Here is a 21924-nt window from a genome sequence, read left to right on the forward strand (position 1 = left end):
ATCGGTGTTCCAGCCCCAGGAACATGGGGTTCCTGAGCGTGCCCTGGGATCCTATGTCCTCTCCAGCAATTGCCAGTACAGTGGAGTTGGGTGCCCTCCCACCCACCCCCAGCGCCTGCTGCTGGCGCTGCTGTGACAGAGACCTGGAGAACTTCCTCCTTAAACAGCACCATTGCCCAAACTATTCCGGGCCCTACCCGGCCTAGCCACCTGCCTCCCCACACCTTGCAAACCCATCCCCATGTGTCTCTGCCATCTTCATGGGGTCAACACACCATTATGTTCCACCTAAATCTCGCTGCCTGCAGTGGAGATGAGGAACAGACAATGGGAAGCCCAGATGCTGATCCCCAGACTCCAGGTCCACAAGGGGGCCCGAGAAGGGAAAGGACAGAGGAGGGGGGACCCCCAGGACTGAAGGGAGTATGCTGGGAGGGAAAAATCAGGCAAAGACTGTGCTCAAAGTGAGGGGCCCTACCCCAACTTGCTCCCCACCCGCAGTCTGCTGCTGGTCCCTGGTGAGAGCCTCTAAAGGTGTCTGATGCCTAATTTCAGCCTTGATTGAGCGATAATCTTGATATTTTACAGGTCAGCCAGGGTCAGGTGGACTGGGCTCCGTACTGCTCACATGCAGACCTGCTGGGAGATCTGGGGAAGCTGCAGCCCTTTGAGTACCTCAGTTTTTCCATCTGAGTAATGGGCATCCGAGCTCTGCCCCACACTTCTCTGAAGGGTTTTGCATTGGGAGAGTCAAATGAGTTAACAGCTAAGGGACACCCTCCCAGTTTACACAGCTAGTAAGTGGAGGAGCTTGGTGTCTGTCCCTGGTCCAGGCAATCCACATCTATGCCCAGAGCCACCACCCTACCACTATGCCTACGTCAGGAACAAATCAAATGGAAAGGCAAAATTCTTCAGAAAGTGTCTAGTTGGCAAAAATCATATCACTCAAATGCCCGAAGCTGGTTTTCTCCCAGCAGGAGGGGCAGTCAGAGAACACAGTGGTGTGCCCAGTGGGGACTGCCACACGGTCCTGCAGCTCCGGGGTGGGGAGATCACAGCAAAACTGTCCCGATCTCACACTCAGCTCTTCCTCCCATAAAGCGTAACATACATAAGAGGTCAACAGGGTCCTGGAGTCTGCAGGGCAGGCTCACGAGGCCCAGCCTCTCCCTGCTGTCCACTGGGGAGCTGGACAGCAGGTGCCACCTCTCCCAGAAGCTTTCTTGGACCACTGGGCTGGCCGAGTCCCCTCTTTTGAGACCCCACTGACACATAGACAAGATGCCTCCATCAGAGCTCCGTGTCCCGATGGTCTTTGCTGATTGCCTCCCCCATCCAGACTCAGGCCTTCTCCCCTCCCATCCCTAGGGGAGGGATCATGGCTCTTTCTCTTTGGAAGTCCCAGGACCCTCAAGCCCTCACCCTGGGGCCAGAATCACCATCCCTGCAGGTTTGTTGAATGAATAAATGAAGGCCCAGTACCAGGTTCTTTGAGCTGAGTTTTAGAGACAGACCTTACCCTGTCAGTCTGAGTTGCCTGCACTGATGGGGAGCTCCTGCCTGCTGAACCAGGCCACATGGAGAAGGGGGTGATGGTCACAGACATCGGGGGGCTGGCAGAATCAAAGAAAGGTACCTGGGAGGCTATTTAAAAGCACTGGCATGTACTTTGGTATTGTAGGAGTAGGAAGATCGAAGTCCAGAGAAGCTGAGAGTGGAGCAGGCCTAGCAAAGGAAGGGAGCCAAAGCCAGACACGTCGCAGTCCTGCGGTGACATGTGTGTTGGAAGATGGAGGCCTCCCGTCTGATGGGGGAGGCACAGTTCTCTGATCTAGGAGAGCTGCTTGACTGATGGGAGAGGCATTGTTAACTAGTCAGTTCATTCATTCATGCATTTATTCATTCACGAAACAAGCCCAGGGTACTCCTCAGAGCCAGGCTTGGGGGTAGAGAGGTGGGAAAGGCCCCACAGTGTCCCTTGAGTTGGGGGCAGCTCCTTGGGTCAGGACTCAAGTGGGAGAAACAGTGAGCACCAGTAACCATCTCACACACGGGGGTATGCAGACCAGGGAAACTGAGGACCTCAGAGCTGCAGGGACCTCAAGGGAACACCAGGGCCAGCCCGGTGCAGTCCCCATGTGCGTTTGTGTCCTCGGGCCCATCCTCTGGGACAGCACTGATGGTCTCTCCCCTGCAGGTGATGAGCATCTTGAGCAACCCCAGCGCGGTAGCCCCACAGCCGCAGGCCGACTTCTCCATCTCCCCGCTGCACGGTGGTCTGGACTCGGCCACCTCCATCTCGGCCAGCTGCAGCCAGCGGGCTGACTCCATCAAGCCAGGGGACAGCCTGCCCACCTCCCAGTCCTATTGCCCGCCCACCTACAGCACTACCGGCTACAGCGTGGACCCCGTGGCTGGCTATCAGTATGGCCAGTACAGCCAGAGTGAGTGCCCAGTATCCTGGGTGGTCCCTACCCCTGCACCCACCCCCATAAGGGCCTCTTGTTGATTTGTAGCAACCTATAAAGTGGTATTGGGGTGGGGGTGCCCATTTCACAGATGGGGATATTGAGGTCCAGCAAGGAGGAAGAATTGACCTAAAAGTACACTGGACATCAAACCTAGGTCATCGCCTAGCCATGCCCCTGCCTCTGCATTCAGACTCCAATAGAAACATAATATAATCCAAAATGCCATTTAACATTTTCTAGCAGCCACATTTTAAAACTAAGAAGAAACACTTGGAATTCTATTTACTAACATATTTTATTTAGTTCGAAAGATTCTCATTTCAACATGCCATCTATGCACCATTATTAATGAGACATTTTACATTCTCTTTTTTTATACCATACCTTTGACATCTCCAGGGTGTCCCAAAGGTCACTCCTAAAATCACCATACACAGGAAAAATGGCAAATTGTAGCTAAGTGTACCTTTATTTACAAAATATTCATTACAAAATTTTATGAAGAGGTAGCCAATACATAGAGAATATTCTGTAAATATTTTGTAAAATTCTGTAACAAACATTTGTAAATAAAAGTACACTCAGCTGCTATTTCCCATTTTTCCTATGTATGGCAACTTTAGGAACAATTTTGGGGACATCCCGTAGTGTATTTTACACTTAACAGCCCATTTTAATTCAGACACTAGGCTTTCACTGGAAATGCTCCAACTGTTTTTGAATGTCATAAAATTTACAGCTGAGAAAGTAGATGTAAACACCCAAGTTGTTCCAAAAATGCTTAAAAGTTTTCCAACCACTAAATAAAGTGAAGATCATTTTTAAACTGTAAATTAGATAAAATCAAATCAACATTTAAGATCCAGTTCTCTGATCTCCTGAACCACAGTTCAAGTATTCAGTTACTCAGCTGATGCTGGCCACTGTGCTGGACAAACCAGTGGAGACCCTGCTCTGTCCTCCACCCACACCCTCAGCATTGCTTTCCCTAAACTCTTTGATGTCTATCACCCACCCCAGCTGTTACCTCTTTGGCACTTTGCCTTGGGGTGGGGACAGCAGAACCTCAGACCAAAAGCTAGAAAAGGCAGGCCTGGTCACAACCTCCAGCCGCCTGATGGGGCCAGCAACAGGGCAGGCCCAGACGCGACAGGGATCCAGAGGTCACCAGGTTCCCCTCCTGCCCCACCTCCCCGCAAAAGCCTCACCTGCTGGTGTCAAACTAATCAGAAGGGCGTGTGACCAAAGGTTGAGGCCCCAAAGCCCAAGGGCGTCCTTTCGCCCAGCCGCCACAGTGGCCCAGCCTCACTGACCTCTGCTTCCTGCCCACCCTCAACCCACTCCTTCTCACAATGACCTTGGCCTCCACTGCTAAATGAAGGCCAGCTGTGTCAGCCTCGACCTCCCCGCTGTGTTTGTAGACCTTTCCTGTGTGTGTGCGTGTTTGCGAGTGTGTACTACATATATGTGTGTGTGTGCTTGTGAATACGTGTTTCAAGGATGTGTTATGATTTGCATGTTTCTGTGCGTGCATTGTGCACACACAATGTCAGCGTCCCTGTGTTATGTTATGTTATTATGTCAGCATCTTGCATATAGGTAAGTACATGTAAGTGAGCACACGCGGGTCTGTGTGTGTATGACTGCTCACGTGTGCACATAAACAAGCACATTGTGCACACATGATGTGTGTATGTTTGTGTGTGAACACGCATGTGTATGCATATGTGACTGTATGTGTCTATAATATACCTACCAGGTTAAATGTGCATCCAGGTGTGGACATGTGGATGGGGATGTCTGTGTGTGTGGCATATGTCACGCGTGGACGTGTATGATGAACACGTATGCAAGTGTGCAAATAAGTGTGGCTGTCTGTGCAGTGTGTAGACATGTGTTCAGAAATGTACATATACTTGAGCGTGTCTGTGATTGCGTGTGTTTGGAGTATGCATGCGGACATGTGCACTGTATAAACAGGGTGTGGGTGAGTTTGTGTATGTGCCTAGGTGTGGCTGTGTGAGAATGCGTATGGCTGTTTGTCTGGGTGTGTACATGTGTCTGTATGGACAGCTGTGTGTGTGTACATAGGGGTATGCATGCCTGTTTGAGAGCAGGGTGCATGCACGTTTCTAGAGGGGCCCAGGGCAACCCCCTGCCCCAGCCCGTGTTGCCGGCCATGGGGTGAGGCACACATGCTCTTGATAAAGCTTTAGAGCGGCCTCAGCAGCAGCCCCGGCCTGGGGCAGGCGTTAGTCACAGCCAAGCCCGGTGCCCTGCTCCAGGGGTGCCTGCCCCATTCGGAAATAAAATTAACCCCAAAGTCAGCATGGGGGCTGCGGGGGGGGGGATCAAAAGGGAAGGGGCCTGGGAGGCGAGAAAGGAGTATTTGTTCCCCCTTTGCTTGGGCAAAGCTGGCCTGAGGTACCCCCCAACTCCATTCTTCCCTTTTCTCTCCTCCTTTCTCTCCCTCCCTCCTTCTCCCCTTACTCCCTTTCCAGCTCTAACTCCACCCCTGCTTCCCTGGCCCCTTGGGGACAGCTCAGAGCTCCTCTTGGACCACATTTTCCAACACTCCTCAAAGGGATTCCCAGAACAGACCCCACCCTACAGAGGTTCCTGGGTTGAGCTGGGAGGGGCAGGAAACAAAATCTGTTCCTCTGCCACCAGTTAGCATGGGTAAGGCACACTCCTGACTCTCTGAGCCTCAGTCTTCCCTTCTGTGAAATGGGGGCCACAGATTAGACTCAGTGGTTTCAGAGTGTTTCCATTGTACCGTTCTGGGGAAGCCCAGGGACACACCATGTTCCCATTGATCACATGGCCCACGTCCATGGGCAACTGAATACACCTGTGCTGGGCTGCCCCGGTGAGGGTGCCACAGAATGCCCATGTCCGCCGGTCATCCCTGCACTTCTGTCTGGTGGTGCACAAGCGAGAAAGGGCCCTGGGTGAAATGCATGTTCTTCACCTGTGTAATCCTCAAAGCCTTTTGTCCCTAGGTTGCAGATGTAAAAACTAGGCTCAGAGAGGCTAAGTAGCTTTCCCAAGTCCCACAGCAGGGCAATGGTGGGTTCCAAGTCTCCTAACTTCAAACCACTTGTGTAAGTCACTCAGCCGTGGTACACACCTAAACCCCCCCAGTGTGGATCCACACACAGCTTCACACACACCTGCACGTGGGCAGGTGCACAGAGAGATGGGTTTAGGCATGCGTGTTCACTAACACGCACACATGGCTTTAAGGTAAATGTATCACATGTCTGTGACGGGGGAAGGCCTGTTTATTGAGCATCTACTATGACCTCGCATTTCATCCTCATGGCCACCCTGTGCAGTTTACAGTTACTCCCACTGGACAGAGGAGGGAATGGCATCTCAGGGAGCCCACTGGCCTGAGGTCACCCGGCAGACCACATCAGTATATGACTAGCCATACCCGCAGCCCCATATCTGGGGATCAGTCTGCAGGTGTGTGTGGAGCAAGTGTGCCTGCAGATCCCACTCTTAGACTCCAGAGTCCTCCTCCTCTCTCTGGGCCACTCATCTTCCCAGGGACACCTCTCCACTTTTTTTTCCTACTCTGGCCATTGTCCATCCATCTGTCTGTCTCTCCTCCTTCCTAGAGAGGGTGGGGGCAGAGGGCCAGGGATGGGGCGCACGGCAGATTAATATGGCCCTGGTGTTCCCAGAGGCCAGGGCTGTACTAATGATGGGGCTGATAGAACGCAGAAGTGTGAAAAGAATTTTAATAGATCTGACAACTCTAATAAGAATTTGTGTCTAGAAGGGTCCTCCTCTGGGGCTGCGGGCTGATGAGGCTCTGACGGCTGAGATTTGTTTACTGGTTGGCATCGCCACCACATCTCCTGCCAACTCCCGATTAATCTAATTTGAGATGTTTGGAGCCCAGGCGTGGGCAAGAGGCAGAGGAGGGGAGACATGGAGAGACAGAGGGACAGGGAAGGCCGTTGACAGAGGCCATAATGAGAAATGTCACAGCCCTGCCCTCACTGGCCCCTCGGCTCCACTCCAGGGAGCAGCAGGCTCCGTGGCCCATTGGGTGCCCTTGAAGTTGGCTGGGTGATTGGTGAAGTTTAGTTTCTTCTTGTTTCCTTGGCCATCTCGATAGGGCCTGGGCAAGCACCTACTGTGTGCTGGGCCACAACAGGGTGGCAGCCAGGAGAGGCTGAGGAGGAGGAGACACACAGAGTGGCTAGACCAGTGGGGTCCTTCCACACCGTGCCCTGTGCATGGCTCTGGGCCGGCAGTCTTCCTGTGCCTCAGTTTCCACATTCACATCTAAAGCATAGGGCTATTCAAAGAATTAAATGAGTTCATGTCTCCCTGGCTCACTGTAAGTACTCAATACGTGAGGGCGGCCACTTTGCTGTTGTCATGATTGTCACTCCAAGGCAGGTAAAGGTAGAACCACCATATGACCCATCAATCTCTCTGTGGGGACTGATCCAAAGGAAAGGAAATCAGTATCAAAGGGACACCTGCACCCATGTTTATTGCAGCACTATTCCCAATAGCCAGGATACGGAATCAACCTAAGTGTCGATGGATAAAGAAAGTGTAGTCTATATGCACCATGGAATACTATTCAGCCATCAAAAGAATAAAATACTAGCTAGGTGTGGCTCACACTTGGGAGACCGAGGCAGGAGGATTGCTTGACCTCAAGGGTTTGATACCAGCCCGAGCAAGAGCAAGACCCCATCTCTACCAAAAATAGAAAAATTACCCAGATGTGGTGGCAGATGCCTGCAGTCCTAGCCACTCAGGAGGCTAAGGCAGGAGGGTTGCTTGAACTCAGGCGTTTGAGGTTGCTGTGAGCTAGGCTGGCGCCATGGCGCTCTAGCCCTCTAGCTTGGGCAACAGACTGAGAAAAGAAGAAAAGAAAAAAAAAAAAAAAAGAAGAAAAAACAAAAGAAAGAAAAAAGAAAAGAAAAACAAAACAAAACAAAAAAAGGATAAAATCTTGTCATTTGCAGCAACATGGATAGACAGGGAGGTCATTATGTGAAGTGAAACAAGCTGGGCACAAAAAGATAAATATTGCATAGTCTCACTTGCATGGGGGAGCTAAAACAGTTAACCTCAAGGCTGGTTACCAGGGGCTGGGAGGGGGAAGGTGAAAAGAGGTTGGTCAGTGGGTACAAACGTACAGTTAGTTAGAAGGTATCCGTCCTAATGTTCAACAACAGAACAGGGTGACTGTAGTCAGCACCAATGTGTTGTGGGTTTCTCAGTAGCTGGAAGAGAGGACTTGAAATGTTCCTAATATATAGAAATGATAAATACTCGAGCTGGCAGATGCCTCAGATACAGACTTGACATGACCCAGTCTGTGCGTGTAGTGAAATATCACGTGTACCCCATAAATATGCATAAATATTATATACTTTTTAATACTTTTTTTAAGGCTAGAGTCCTCCACTCCACCCACAGGAATAGCTGTGGTGTCAAAGGGTGTCGTGGTGTGGAATAAGGAGAGGAGGTGGCAGCTGCTGACTCAGGGCAAGGGTCGCCTGACTTGGGCCATTGCCTGGGGGACCCATGCAGGATTTGGGGTATAGAGTACCCTGGGCACCCTAAAGTGCTGTGCTCAAACTAGGGATTATTTATTCTCTAGGAGGCTGCTGGGTGACACCTGCAGGGGTGACTGGGAGCTGGCATCAGACTCCTCAAAGTATGGGCCACGTGGCCTTTCGAGTTATACGATCTCTCGGGGCCTCAGTTCCTCCATCTGCAAGGTGGAGACACCAGTCTTCCCATCCTCATAGAGTTGTTGTGAGACTTAAATGAAACATGAGCAAAAGCTGCTCACAGCATCGGGCACAGAGCAAGCTCCAGGCGAATGCTAGCTCCCCTCCTTTCATTCCTGTTTCCTCTCTGGGAATGAGGCTTCCTGGCAAGGTGGACCCCACGGCCCTGGCTCAAGGTAGCAGAGATGGTGTGGCCAGGGAATGCCAACACACTCACCAGGTAAGAGGCAGGGTTAAGGCAGGGCAAGGCTGATCACCACCGCCTCTGCTCTACCAGTGGGGAACCTGGAGGCCAAGTGACTTCAGAGGAAGGCTGCAGCCCCAGGGACTCAGCTCAGGCCCTGGGCAGACTTAACTCTCCGCTCATCACCCACCTGAGAGCCTGGTAAGCTGAAAAGCACAGGATCCAGACATCCAAAGAGGCCCCAGGGTATTTGCATATCCTTCAGGCATCTAGGGGAACAAGCCCCTGAGCTGTGTGCCACCAGCTTGAAGAACATTCTCTCTTTTGCTCATGGTAACAGCAGCCCTTAGGAGGCTGGAATTTGCTCTCCTCTTTTACAGACAAGGAAGCAGGACCAGAGAGGTAAAGGGATGTGCCCAAAGCCAGGTGAGCAGGGGGTGGCTGGGACTACAAGCCACCTCACTGGCTGTGCCTTTCCTTCTGGCCCCAATCAAAGGCAACATTTATTTGCTCACTAAATCTCAAGCCTAGTCTCCCACTGCTTTGGAAGCAGTGTGCCAGGCTAGCTAACAGAACTAGCTAACCACCACTTTGTATGCATTTTCTCACTTAACCTTCGCAACAACTCTGCAGCCTCGTGCTGTTATTCTCCCTATTTTCCAAACAGAGGCTTGGAGAGATGAGGTGGTATGCAGAATTTGAACCTGGTCATTTGAGCTACCAGACAATAGGCCCTCCTCTGGCTCCACAATTGGTCCTGCTCATCTTACCTCCCTAGCCCCACCCTCAGGCCACACCCATCACCTCCTGGCTCCACCCACCTGCCCTAGGCAGGAACCTCCAACCTTAGGGAAGCTACTAAGTTCCCAGAGGGTGTTGGACCAGACAAGCCTCGTAATTTCTAGCGCAGTGCTCTTTCTGTCTTCCTCTCACTTTAGATCCCATGGGTCCCAAGGGGTCGGATTGGCCATGGCCACAGATCCTGGCTTGGGAGGCAGCGTCCCTGTGCCTTAGAAGGCCTTGGCTACATGCCAGGTTTCTGCTGTAACCTCAGATAGGCACAATTAGTATACTCGAGACAGGGCACAGGTACACGCAGGCCAGTGGTCATCCCTGCAATACACATGTACAGAGATGTGTACCTGGCTCCAGTAGAACTTGCCTGTGCACAGTACCTGGATAAGCACAGGCGTTCCCACTATTCCTCTGTCACAAAGATGCACACGGCTTGGGTGCTTACGTGCCCATGAACAGGTGCAAGCATTGCTCTTGTGTGAACATTCACATGCATGCCCATTATTACTCCAGGGGGATTCTTGTTGCCATTGTTCACACACACAAGCGTGCACCATGCGTGCACACTCACCCTCACTTGTCTGTCTCCTCTGGCTGACCAGAACTGATGGGGCCGTAGGTCTCCATGCCCTGCATATCAGTATCCCAGCCCCTTCTGCATGGACCCTTACCTGCAAAGCTGCTTTGGCTTTGGAGCAAGGGTCTAGCTTTGCCCCATCCGTGAACTGGGCTCAGGATCCAGAGGTGAAAGAAAAGTCTCACCCTTATTACTATCTGAGCCAGTGGGACACAGTCCTCCCCCAAATAGGGATGGGTAGAGGACTTGTTGGAAAGTGGGATTGATTCTTCATGTAACCGCATAGACACCTTCTGTTCCTCCTTACAGAACCCGTGAGATAGCTGGCAAATGATAAGTGTTAAGTAAATATTTGCTGAGTGATTGGAGAGGAGGTGAGAGAAAGAGCTTCGTGGATGGATGGATGGATGGAAGGCTGGGTAGATGAAAGAATGGATGGATAGATGAACAGAGGATGGATGGGTGGATGGATGGATGGGTAGATGGAAGAATGGATAGATAGATGAACAGAGGATGGATAGATGGATGGATGGATGCATGCATGCATGGGAGGTAAAAGGAAGACAAAAAGGACCTAAATTTCTAAGAGTTTCCCTTTTTCTCCAGCTGCTGTTGATTACCTGGCCAAAAACGTGAGCCTGTCCACTCAGCGGCGCATGAAGCTCGGGGAACATTCCGCTGTGCTAGGACTCCTGCCTGTGGAAACCGGCCAGGCCTACTAGGGCCCCTGGGGCGACTTGCCCCAGCCCAAGTCCCAGCCCAGCCCTTATTGACCCCTGCGCTCCCAGCCTCATCCCTTCATCCCCCTGGGGTCCCACGAGAGGAGCCCATGCCCTTCTCATAGCCAGCCCTTGGTGGGTGGACAGCCAACCTGTCTGTCCTCCTTCCCCAGGAGCATTTCCGGCCAGCTTGTATCCTCCCCCACCAAGTCACTGCTGCGGCTTCAGTGCCATCTCAGGCATGGAGATTGAGGCTCACCTGAACAGAGCACCTTGGGCACCCAAAGGAGATGCTGCCTGAGCCACGGTCCTGGACCCCTTTGGACCTGACTCCAGTGGGTGCCATGGTCAGAGGTGGAGGCGCTCTCAGCTGGAAGTGCCGGGAGCCTGCCCCTCTATGTGGGTCTCCGGCTCAGCATCAGCTCCACAGCCCCTTCCTCCTCTACACACTGGGACCCCAGCAGAGTGGCCCCCGGCCCTGGGGTCTTTCTAGGGGAGTAAACAGGGCAACAGTGTCACCACCACCCAGGAATTCAGAGGACTTTGGTGTCCTCCCCTCACACCTCTGCTGGGTGTAGGAGGAGTCTAGCCCAGGCAGGGTGACTGAGAGGACCAGGAAGGGGGTAACCCAGAGAGCAAGGCCCTGCAGGTGCTGGGCTGGTCAGCCACGCACCAGCCCAGGGGACCAGAACCCAACTCGGGCACCTGAAAGCAGAGCTTGGAGATCGAAGCCAGGGTCCCACCTTGCCCACCCCATCTGGGGTATGGAGAGCCCACAAAACGTCTCAGCCTCCTCATTAGCTGGGGGTGGGGTGAGATGGGGAGAGCTTAAGCAGACATGAGTGCCGAGGCAGGCCCAGAGGGGCTTTCCTAACAGGACCCCATACTCATCAGGCCAGCCTTTGTTACCCGAGGCCTCAGTCGTTTGCTATGAGCCCAAGCCCAGGTTAGATCCTGTACAAAACCCACAGAGACCCACCCCAGCTGGCCCAGGCCCTGTCCTCCTAGAAAGGGCCTCTATCTTCCCATGAGCCCCTGTAAGCTGCTGATGGTGCAGACAGCTTCCCTTGGAGATTTGGAGGAGGGTTCACTTGTCCCACAGATAAGACTAGAGTTCCCTTGGCATTTTAGTGGGGGCTCGGCGCTGTCCCACCCCGCGTATCGTCTTTCAGTGTGGACTCATGCTCAGCCAAGAGGCCTCTGTCTCCTGATCTGGCACAGCTGAGCCAGGGCAGATGTGACCATTTTTCAAGCCACTTCTGCTGGGCAGAGGAAGATGCTAAAGGTTCCAAAGACAGAAAAGGCACCTTCTCTGACCACTCCAGTGGCTTCCTCCAGTTCCATCCTGTTAAGAGCTGGGACCCTGGGGGGATGACTCAAAGCCTCTCTTGATCACTCCTCTCTTGGAACTTCTCCCCTCCCTCACTATTTATCAAGGTTATGTTCTTCTTCACCATCACTGTCATTGTGGACCATGCTCTGTCCACCATTATCAGGTGCTGCGTACAAGGTACTTGGGATGGGAGACACAGCACCGAATTCACAAACCTTGGACCAAATTGCTGATCCCCACCTGGCTATAGGAGGCCACCTCTTTGCTCAGTCCATGCCTGCTGCCCTCAGCCAACAGTACATTCCTAGAGGAAAGGGCTGCTGCATTGGGAATCAACCTGAGCTCCTCCCTTCTGGGGAGCTGGGCTGTCAAGATGCTGGGGCATTTGCCTTCATGGACGTCACCGCTGTGACCAGTGCTCACCTGTTTCTTACCTTCGGACTTGGTAATATCAAGCCTGGGCTGCATCATGGTCATGTCTCTGGTTTAGAGAAACCTATTAATAACTGGGGACAAACAGGCTCTTTGGTAGCAGGAGACACACAGACGCAGACACAAGTAATCCCTGCAAGTCTGAACAAGGTTTCAGCAGGAGCGTCCACCTTAGGAGACCTTTGGTTCTTTAAGCTCTGGACAGAAAGGAGGACTGCGTTGTCCCTGGGTAACTCTGTCCTTGCTTTTGTAGCTATCCTAGAAGAAAGCAGCTCCTCCAGAAGACCAGCCATGGTCTCCATGCACATTCCTTTCCAGTCCTTACCGCTGGAGGCCTCGCTCTGAAAGTGTCTGGAGTCAGGAGCACCTGATCTCAGGTGACAACATCAAAACCACCCAGCCCCACCCCTAGGCGGTGACATTCCAATGCTAGGACCAATCCCAAATATCTCCCGTCTGTGGTGAAATGGAACCAAGACCTACTTGGGAACAAACCAAACGATTTCTCATTACATCCAACACCTCGGAAGTTCTCCCAAGCCTCCATCTTGGTAGAAAATGGGACTTTACTCCCCGAGGGGCCACCCCCCCCAAAAAAAAAGAAGCCCTTGGTCCCAACAGATTTTCCCTAAAATCCTACATGTTAACACATCTAGCCAACTCGGTCTGTAAAACTCAGCCTTGTGTTGGCAGCTTTCAACTTCACCAGAGAGATGACATTGGCCAAGAGGCATATGGCCTCAATCTCTTGGAGGCTGACCGCAGGGCAGCCTGAGAAAGAAGGCCCGAATTCCAGTGGCCAGGCCAGCCCAGAAACAACCCTGTAAATAGAGTCCATAGCAAAATAAGAGATGCTTCCTCCAACTTATCACACGTAGCTGTTGGTTCTCTCTATGGGGGGCCCCTCTTCTGAGCTCATTGTACATTAGTTGGAAACGTGGTGATGTGCTGTTCGTTTATAGAAAGTTGACTTTTTATAAATATATATATATATACATATATATATATATATACACTAAAAAAGGAAAGAAAACCCCCACAATGAGTGTCGTGCTAGTGCCAGGGACCATCTGATATACCTTCATGATGTGTGTTTCAAATTATGCATTCCAGGCTCTGTTGGGTTCTTTCATTACCTTGCTTTATTTTTTCATTTGGTATTTCTCTCTTGCTAGGAAAAAAAACAAGTGATGTGTAAGAACCAAGCGATGCTTTTATAACGCGTTTTTCACTTGATCTACCCTTGCTGTCCTTTGGCCAGAGGAATAGGAGGGAGCAGAGGAGACAGGTGACTGAGAGAAGGGGAGAATGAGGGGAGAGGTTTGCCCAGAAGAAAAATGAAAAGGTCGGATTTCCAATCTGATCGTGGCTTTGGGACAAGACAGGCCCCAGACTCTGACCAATGCGTTAGATCAGCGGTTCTCAACCTTCCGAGTGCCGCAGCCCTTTAATACAGTTCCTGGGGTCGCGACCCACAGGTTGAGAACTGCTGCCCTAGATGGAGTTGGTAAAGCATTTCAAGATTCGGATCCTAGAACTCGATGAAATTCCATGCTTTGCTCAATGCAGAAGACATTTTCTGGGGCCTCTCTCGGGTTGATAGTCTCATCAAGCTCCTGCCGGAGTCCCTCACCTCCTTTGGGGTGCACAGGTCTTCTCTCCTCCCCTCCCACACAGCCACCAAACCCAGACCAATGGGGGCACTCTGGCCACCAACTTGAGATGCTCTGAGACTTGTGTGTATGTAACGCTCCTTCTAGCAACCCTGCCATGGCCAATCTGCGATCTGGGTGATGTCTCCACAGTACTTCTAGATCATTCCTTCTTCATAGTAACCGCAATTTGTTGCTTCCGTGTTTGACTCACAGCCATTTCCCTCCCTGGGGAAGTGAGCTGGGCGTGCGTGAGGGTGTGAGTCGGGTGTGTGTGCGGGCGCGAGGTGTGTGTTTAAATGTAATCGTACCATAATTTATTCAGCTATATGGAGTAGTAGACTAGAAAGAGAAACTGGTATTTGCTTTAACTACCTGCTGCTTGTAAGCGCTTCCTCTGTAACTCAGGCGTAACTGTTATACATTAAAAGAAATTAAAAGCATTTCGAAGGTTTCATGTACTCAATTGATTGTCACTATGCAGCTGCTTGAAAAGGGACTGAGAGGTGTCTGAGAAACCTTTTGACCTAAATGAGAGGACTGAGATAGGAACTGTGTTTCTCTTATGTCCCACTGGGTCCCACAGTGCAAGGAGCTTCGAAAACAAGTAGTCAATGCCTAATCAATATTTGACCAATGGATGCTTTTCTTTCTTTTTGTTTTCTTTTTCTTTTTTTCTTTTCTGTTTTCCTTGTCCTTTTTCTTTTTTCCTTTTTCTTTTCTTTTCTTTCTTTCTTTCTTTTTTTTTTTTTTTTTTTTGAGATAGAGTCTCACTGTTGTCCAGACTAGAGCACCATGGCATCGGCCTAGCTCATAGCTCAAATTCCTGGTCTCCAGCCATCTTCCTGCCTCAGTCTTTTAAGCAGCTGGGACTACAGGCGCTCACTACCATGCCTGGTTAATTTTTCTGTTTTTAGTACAGACAGGGTCTTGCTGTTCCTCAGGCTGGTCTCGAACTCCTAGGCTCAAGCAATCTCCCTGCCTCAGTAGCTGGGACGGCATGCACACACACTCCACCATGCCCAGCTCTTTTTGAATTACTGATGGAGAGCTCTTGAAAGAAATCTGTAAGGGAGTGAAGGAAGCAAGATGGGTCAAGGGAAGAAGCTAAGAATAGAGGTGGTTTTAACAACCTCTTTGACCTGATTTATAGGGAGTTCAGGCTGTGGGGGCCAGCACTAGAGCAATCCCACCTTAAGGTCGGGAGCTGGCCTGGTGTACCATGCAAGATATTATTTTTTTATTTTTTATTTTTTATTTTTTTGCAATGGACACCACGCAGAGATCAGTGGAAACAGCACTTTTACAGTCCCATGTCAACCCATAGCCAGTAGGGTGAGAAGGCAAAGAGCTGCCCCTCCCATTCTGAGAGCCCCCATCAGCATCCCCTCCCCAGTGGGATTAGCTACCTCATCCCCCAAGGTGGGGCTCCCAGTAATGAAAAAGTGGTGAACGGTCTGAAGGACGCCTGGTTCAGGGCCTGTGTCATAGGAAGGTGGGGCCTATGTGTGACCTAGGCTTTATAATTTTCACCTGGCAGCGAGGCCTGACTCAATCAGGATGCCTGGGTCCCAAGTTTAATTCTTCTGAACTTCAGGCTTTGGGGGTGGGATCAGGGGAGTTACAGTCCTGCATAGGTCTGTCCTGGGAGGGTGTGCACTTGGGCCAGTGAGGGCTGGTTGCATGCCCTTCTGCACCCTGAAGGACCTGGGAAGTCTGGGTCCCCAGAGGTGCCAGCTCCGCAGACTTGGAGGGGACCAACCTCACCCCTCCTTCCTTCCGCTCCCTACAACTGTCAGCAAGCGGCAGACGCCGTGGTGCCTTGCCTCCTCCCCAGCCTGTACTCAGCTTGGGTCGTGGTGAAGGCGGCAAGGGACCATGCAAGATATTAGATAGTCACTGGCTGCTGGCTATCCCAGCGATGTAGGTGGGTGGGTAATGTGTAAGCGATGTACAAACTTTCTGCTCAAGCATCTCTAATTACAGTGGCTCTTATGGGCTATGGTCAATGTGCATGTCAACGTAGGGGACAGTAAAGAGGACCAGCAGTGTCCACTCCACATATATTCCCCAGTCCTGAACCTGGAGGTTGGGTCTTCCCAGGGTCTGAAACCAATCAGAAACTATCCTCAGCGTCCTTCTCTACACAGAGTCCCTGCAGTGTGATGACCTTTCTACCAGCCCCCTATGGAATCCAAACAGCCATGTCAGAACCAACATTCCAACCACGCCCCACCCCCATGCCCAGCCAGGCAATCTGTTGCTCAGTAAGTCAGGAAGAAGTGGAGAGATTCAACTCTGCATCTGACTCGCTACAGGTACTAAGATAATTTTCTTCCCCTCTTGAACCCTATTTCCTTGTATTTTTAAAAAGCAGGCTAGATGACCTCTAAGCATATTCCATGAGGGTAAACTGAGACAAAAGCCTGTGTTGGGAGCAGCCCAGAGGGCTCCTGGATGGCTGGGAGCTGTCCACCATCAGTGCTGGGGGAGGTGCCCAGTGTGCAATGTCAAACAGCTCCCACTCGCAGTTTGCCCTTGGGGACCTCCTCTTAAGGAGCTATTATAGGAGCACCCCCTAATAACCTTTGTTGACATCAACAGTCACAACAGGAATGTGAATGCCCAGAATAAAATCATGTACCTGTGATCTACAGATATTAGGTAGACCAGTGTGTCCGTCGGCCATTGGCACACTGCTGCTATCTATCATAGCAGCCCCTCTCCCTGATCTCACCAGCCAGGCACATATCCTGGTGGATGAGTTTCAGAGCCTTTCCTGGGGTGATATTTGCTCATAAGGGGAAGAGGCTCATTAGACACAGACAAATGGAGCCAGTGATGTGAGAGACACATACAGGACAGAGAGACTGGGTGAAATCCTGCCCACACATGGCTGCATCTAGAATGTCTGGTCCTTCTGAGAGTTCAGTTTCCAGAGCTCCACCCTCCCCTCCCCAGGCTGCCACTGAACAGAGAAGCATTTTCCTGCTCCTGTTGAGGGGAGCAGGGACCCGTTTCCCAGAGATAGGCTAGGGAGTATGTCCAGAGCTCCATTCACCTCTGCTCTCTCCCCTGGGAAGAACCAACAAGGCCTCCCTCGCATAAAGCCCCACCCTTGGTCCCAGGTACCCTCTGTGTAACCGCCGGCACATCACTTCCGCTCAGCTGTCCCACCCTTCAAATGGAAGTAAAGTCCATCCCACTGTATCAGGAAAGAATGTGGTAACCAACATCACCAAATCTTGGTGGCTTAAAGCACCAAAGCTTTGTTTTTCCTCTCATTCATATGCGTGCCCACCACTCATCACAATGAGGCTGAGAAAGCACAGGCAGCATCTGGAGCCTCTGGCTGGAGGGACCAGCAGGAAAGACAGAGATGGTGAATCACGGACTGGCTCTTGAAGTTTCCACCCAAAGCACAGGACACACCTGCTTAGGCGCCACTGGCTAGAGCAAGGCATATAGCCACGCCCCACTTCAAGGGAGCAGGAAGGCACAGCGTACCCAGTGCCTGGAAGAGGGCAAGGGGAGATTGGGGATGACACTCAGGAGTGCCACACACCCCCCCAGAGAGTTTTCAGGAGGATCTGGAGGGGAAACAAGCTCCTGTCAGCGTTCTTCTCCTTGGGGGAAGGGTGGGTGGAGAGAGGCATTAAAAAGAACACTGGACTTAGGTGGAGGAAAGAAGGAGGCCTTTAGTGGAGCCCTGATGATGGCCCCAGGCATGAGCTTTTGTTCCTATCATCAGTACCAGGACCTTGCTAAGCCAGCACTCTACCAGTGAAACAATAAGCATCCCATGTACTCAGTTCCAATTTGAAACACGAAGATTAAAAAATACATGCCCACAGAGAGAAAAACTAAATTAAATAAAAACGGGGGAAGAGGGGGAAAGGGGATGTGTAAGTTCCCGCCCAGTGCGTACACTGCATGGTATATGGCCCACTGCCTGGGTAAAGGACACAACTGCAAGGTGGATTTTAACCTGACAAAAGCAATGCGTGTAACCTAATTGTATACACCTTCATACTAACCTGGGAGAAAAATACCTTGCAAGGTAGAGAGTTAAGCCTTCCATGTACAGGGAAGGAAATCGGGGTCAGGAAGTTAAAGTCACTTGTCTGAGCTCACATAACTAGGCAGTGGTAGAGAAGGAGCTCTCCAGATGAAGAGGACCATGTCACATCTTATTTATTTATTTTTTATTAAATCACAGCTGTGTACATTAATGCGATCGTGGGGCACCATACACTGGTTTTATAGACCGTTTGACACATTTTCATCACACTGGTTAACAGCCTTCCTGGCATTTTCTTAGTTATTGTGTTAAGACATTTACATTCTACATTTACTAAGTTTCACATGTACCCTTGTAAGATGCACCGTAGGCATAATCCCACCAATCACCCTCCCTCCGTCCACCTCCCCCCTCCCTCCCCTCTCTTTCCCCCTTCCCCCTATTCTTAGGTTGTAACTGGGTTATAGCTTTCATGAGAAAGCCATAAATTAGTTTCATAGTAGGGCTGAGTACATTGGATTCTTTTTCTTCCCTTCTTGAGATACTTTACTAAGAAGAATATGTTCCAGCTTCATCCATGTCAACATGAAAGAGATAAAGTCTCCATCTTTCTTTAAGGCTGCATAATATTCCATGGTGTACCATGTCACATTTTAATATCAAAGGGCTGGGGAGATGGGGCGAATGTGTGAAGGTGGCTGTCCAGGGTCTCCACCCCATAGAAACCAGATGGGACCACCTTCAGCTGTGTGGCTCGCACAGAGAGTCTTCCCAGGGTCAGAGACACCTGCTAGGCACCCAACAGTTGTCAGCAGTGCCGTGGCCTCTCCCAGAATTCATACCACTTTTGTTCTCTGAAGAGTTGGGCACATTGGCTAGAAATATGAGCTTGAGGGAGCAAAGACTTTAATATTGTGTGTGCCAGGTTCTCCACGTTATAGCTTTAGTTAACCCTACCAACACCCTGATGAGGTAGGCATTGTGGGTCCCATTTTACAAATGAGGAAATGGATCCAGAGACTGAGGAAACAGCTTCAAGGGACCCCAACAAGAAAGTGAAGGAGTAGAGATTCAAATGCAGATCTGGCTGATCGCCAATGCCCTGCCCATCATATCAGTCTGGGAAACAAAGTGAAGATAGGACGCTGTGTGAACAAGGACAGTGTTTCCTGAAAGGAAATATAACAGTCAGCTATTGTCACAGTGCTGCTGCAGAGTAAACCTAAAAAGATGGCGACTGTACATCTTTTGTATTAACCTGGATGGAGCTGAAACACATTCTTCTTAGTAAAGCATCACAAGAATGGAGAAGCAAGAATCCAATGTACTCAGTTCTGATATGAGGACAATTGATGCTGGTACATGGTGGGGTGGGGGGAAAGGGGAACGGAGAGAGAAAAGGAGGGAGGTGGGTAGGGGGTCACAGTGTGTGACACGCGTGTTGGGGTGGGACACAATTATAAGAGGGTCTTCACCTAACAAATGCAAGCAGTGTAACCTGGTTCTCTGTACCCTCAATGATTCCCCAATAATAATAAAAAGGAAAAGTTCGTGGGTTGACTATGGTTTGTCTAATCCAGGCTTGGAGGTATAGTAGAAAGAACTCTGAGAACTCCCCTGAAGATTCCTGACGCCCCAGTGAACACACCTAAGTAGCTCCCTTCTCTTGAGTGTTGGCGAGATCTGTGAATATAATGGGTTAGTCATTACCTTGACATGATTATGTTACCTGGTGAAGGTTATGGGATAGTCAGCTTCTCTCATAATAATTATATTACATTACATGAGACTCCATCAGAGAAGACTGGAGTGAGAGTCTCCTGCTGGCTGTAAAGAAGTAAGCTGCTATGTTTTTAGAGAGCCACATGGCTGGGATATGAGGACACCCTCTAGGACAGTGGTTCTCAACCTTCCTAATGCTGCTACCCTTTAATACAGTTCCTCATGCTGTGGTGAGCCCCAACCATAAAATTATTTTCATTGCTATTAAAGGGTCGCAGCACTAGGAAGGTTGAGAACCACTGCTCTAGGAGTTGAGAGTGACCATTGTCTAACGGCCAGTGAGGTAATGAGGACCTCAGTTCTACAGCCACAAGGAAGTGAATTCTGACAACAGCCTAAAGGAACTTAGTAATGGATTCTTCCCCAGTCAAATCTTTGGATAAGATCAAAGACCCTACCAACCACTTGATTTCAGCCTGGTTAGGTCCTCAGTAGAGGACCCAGCTATGTTGTGCTCAGACTTTTGACGTGCAGACACTGTGAGGTCATAAATGGGTATTGTTTTAATCTACTAAGTTTGTGGTACTTTGTCACATGGCAATAGAAAACTAATACTTATGTGCAGCTTGGCTTCAGGATGCAGGTCTGACAATATTTGTTCTGGTGGCCCATGAGGAAGGCAGCTACAAAGGCATGAGTATAAACAATGAGTTCAAAGAATGTTGTGTGGCTTCCATTCTTTCTCGTCAGATCCACTAACATCCCATTGACCAAGGCAAGTCTTTTTTTTTTTTGAGACAGAGTCTCACTGTGTCACCCTCAGTAGAGTGCTCTGGTGTCACAACTCACAGCAACCTCAAACTCTTAGGCTTAAGTGATTCTCTTGCCTCAGCCTCCCAAGTAGCTGGGACTACAGGCACCCACCACAACACCCAGCTATTTTTTGGTTGTAGTTGTCATGGTTGTTTGGCAGGCTCAGGCTGGATTTGAACCCACCAGCTCCCATGTATGTAGCTGGCACCCTTGAGCTATAGGCGCCAAGCCAACCAAGGCAAGTCTTGTGGCCAAGTTCAAATCAAGGGATAGAGAAGTATATTCCACCCATCTTGAGGCATGGCAGGGGTATGTATGTCTAATTCTATTATAAGGAAGTGAGAAATTAGGACCCATTATTCAGGAAATTTGGCAAAAATTAAAAACCCTCTATCTTGTTCTACCTTGTTCACTTCCGTGTGTACACAGCTGATCAATAGGCAGTTCCCTCCATGATGAGTTTGAAGTCTATGAATACTCATTCCCCAGCCCTGTTACATCATTCCATGGATGACAGGCCTCCAGGAAAGTGGGCCCTTAGAAAAACCAGGGTGTCCAAATATTAGAATGCATCTCAAGATGAACTTTATGGGTTGTTGGGAGCAGCTTGGGGCATTTGACACCAGCAGGAAGGCATCAAATGCAGGTGACACCTATGCAGGTGTCCTATGCAGAAGGGCTTAGGCAAGAGTTGTGGGGTGGGAACTGGTTGACTTCCCTGGGACCTGTGCTGGGTCACACCCATCTGACTCTACAGATCTCTTCCTCCTTCTGTGAAGCCAGGCTTGAGGCTGGCACTTCAGCTGCCCATGCCATAAGGATGAGCATTTCCTCTGTCACAGGCATTTTATATGCACGATTTGCCAGCAGTTTTAAGAGGGTAGACTCTGAAGTCAGACACCCATGTCTCAATCCTAACAACACCACTGGAAAAATCTCATTCAAGTGTTCGAAACTTCTCTGAGGACCCATTTTCTTCATCCTCTACAAAACTAGCAAAATGACGGCACCAACCTCCAGATTGGTTTTGAGTATTAAATGAGATCACAGAATATGGCAATTGACCTAACTTTCTTTAGCCCTTATTTTTATCATAGGATCTTTTATCATGGGAATTCTTTTTTTTTTTTTTTTATTGTTGGGGATTCATTGAGGGTACAATAAGCCAGTTACGCTGATTGCAATTGTTAGGTAAAGTCCCTCTTGCAATCATGTCTTGCCCCCATAAAGTGTGACACACACCAAGGCCCCACCCTCCTCCCTCCATCCCTCTTTCTGCTTCCCCCCCCATAAACTTAATTGTCATTAATTGTCCTCATATCAAGATTGAGTACATAGGATTCATGCTTCTCCATTTTTGTGATGCTTTACTAAGAATAATGTCTTCCACTTCCATCCAGGTTAATACGAAGGATGTAAAGTCTCCAT

General features: G+C 50.1%; 1 protein-coding gene across 4 annotated transcripts in view; it reads left to right on the top strand.

The window, feature by feature from the left end:
- Window positions 1–10621, top strand: part of PAX7 (paired box 7) — a 102182-nt gene extending 91561 nt beyond the window's left edge. For all 4 annotated transcript variants that reach the window (XM_053576629.1, XM_053576631.1, XM_053576630.1 and 1 more), the window contains exons 8-9: window positions 2201–2447; window positions 10411–10621. In XM_053576629.1, coding sequence (XP_053432604.1) covers window positions 2201–2447; window positions 10411–10526 — 363 coding nt within the window. In that variant the 3' untranslated portion in view covers window positions 10527–10621. The remainder of the gene's footprint in view (window positions 1–2200; window positions 2448–10410) is intronic.
- The last annotated feature ends 11303 nt before the right edge of the window (window positions 10622–21924 follow it).

Source organism: Nycticebus coucang, chromosome 22 (genome assembly GCF_027406575.1).
Source record: "Nycticebus coucang isolate mNycCou1 chromosome 22, mNycCou1.pri, whole genome shotgun sequence".
NCBI classification, from domain to species: domain Eukaryota; kingdom Metazoa; phylum Chordata; class Mammalia; order Primates; family Lorisidae; genus Nycticebus; species Nycticebus coucang.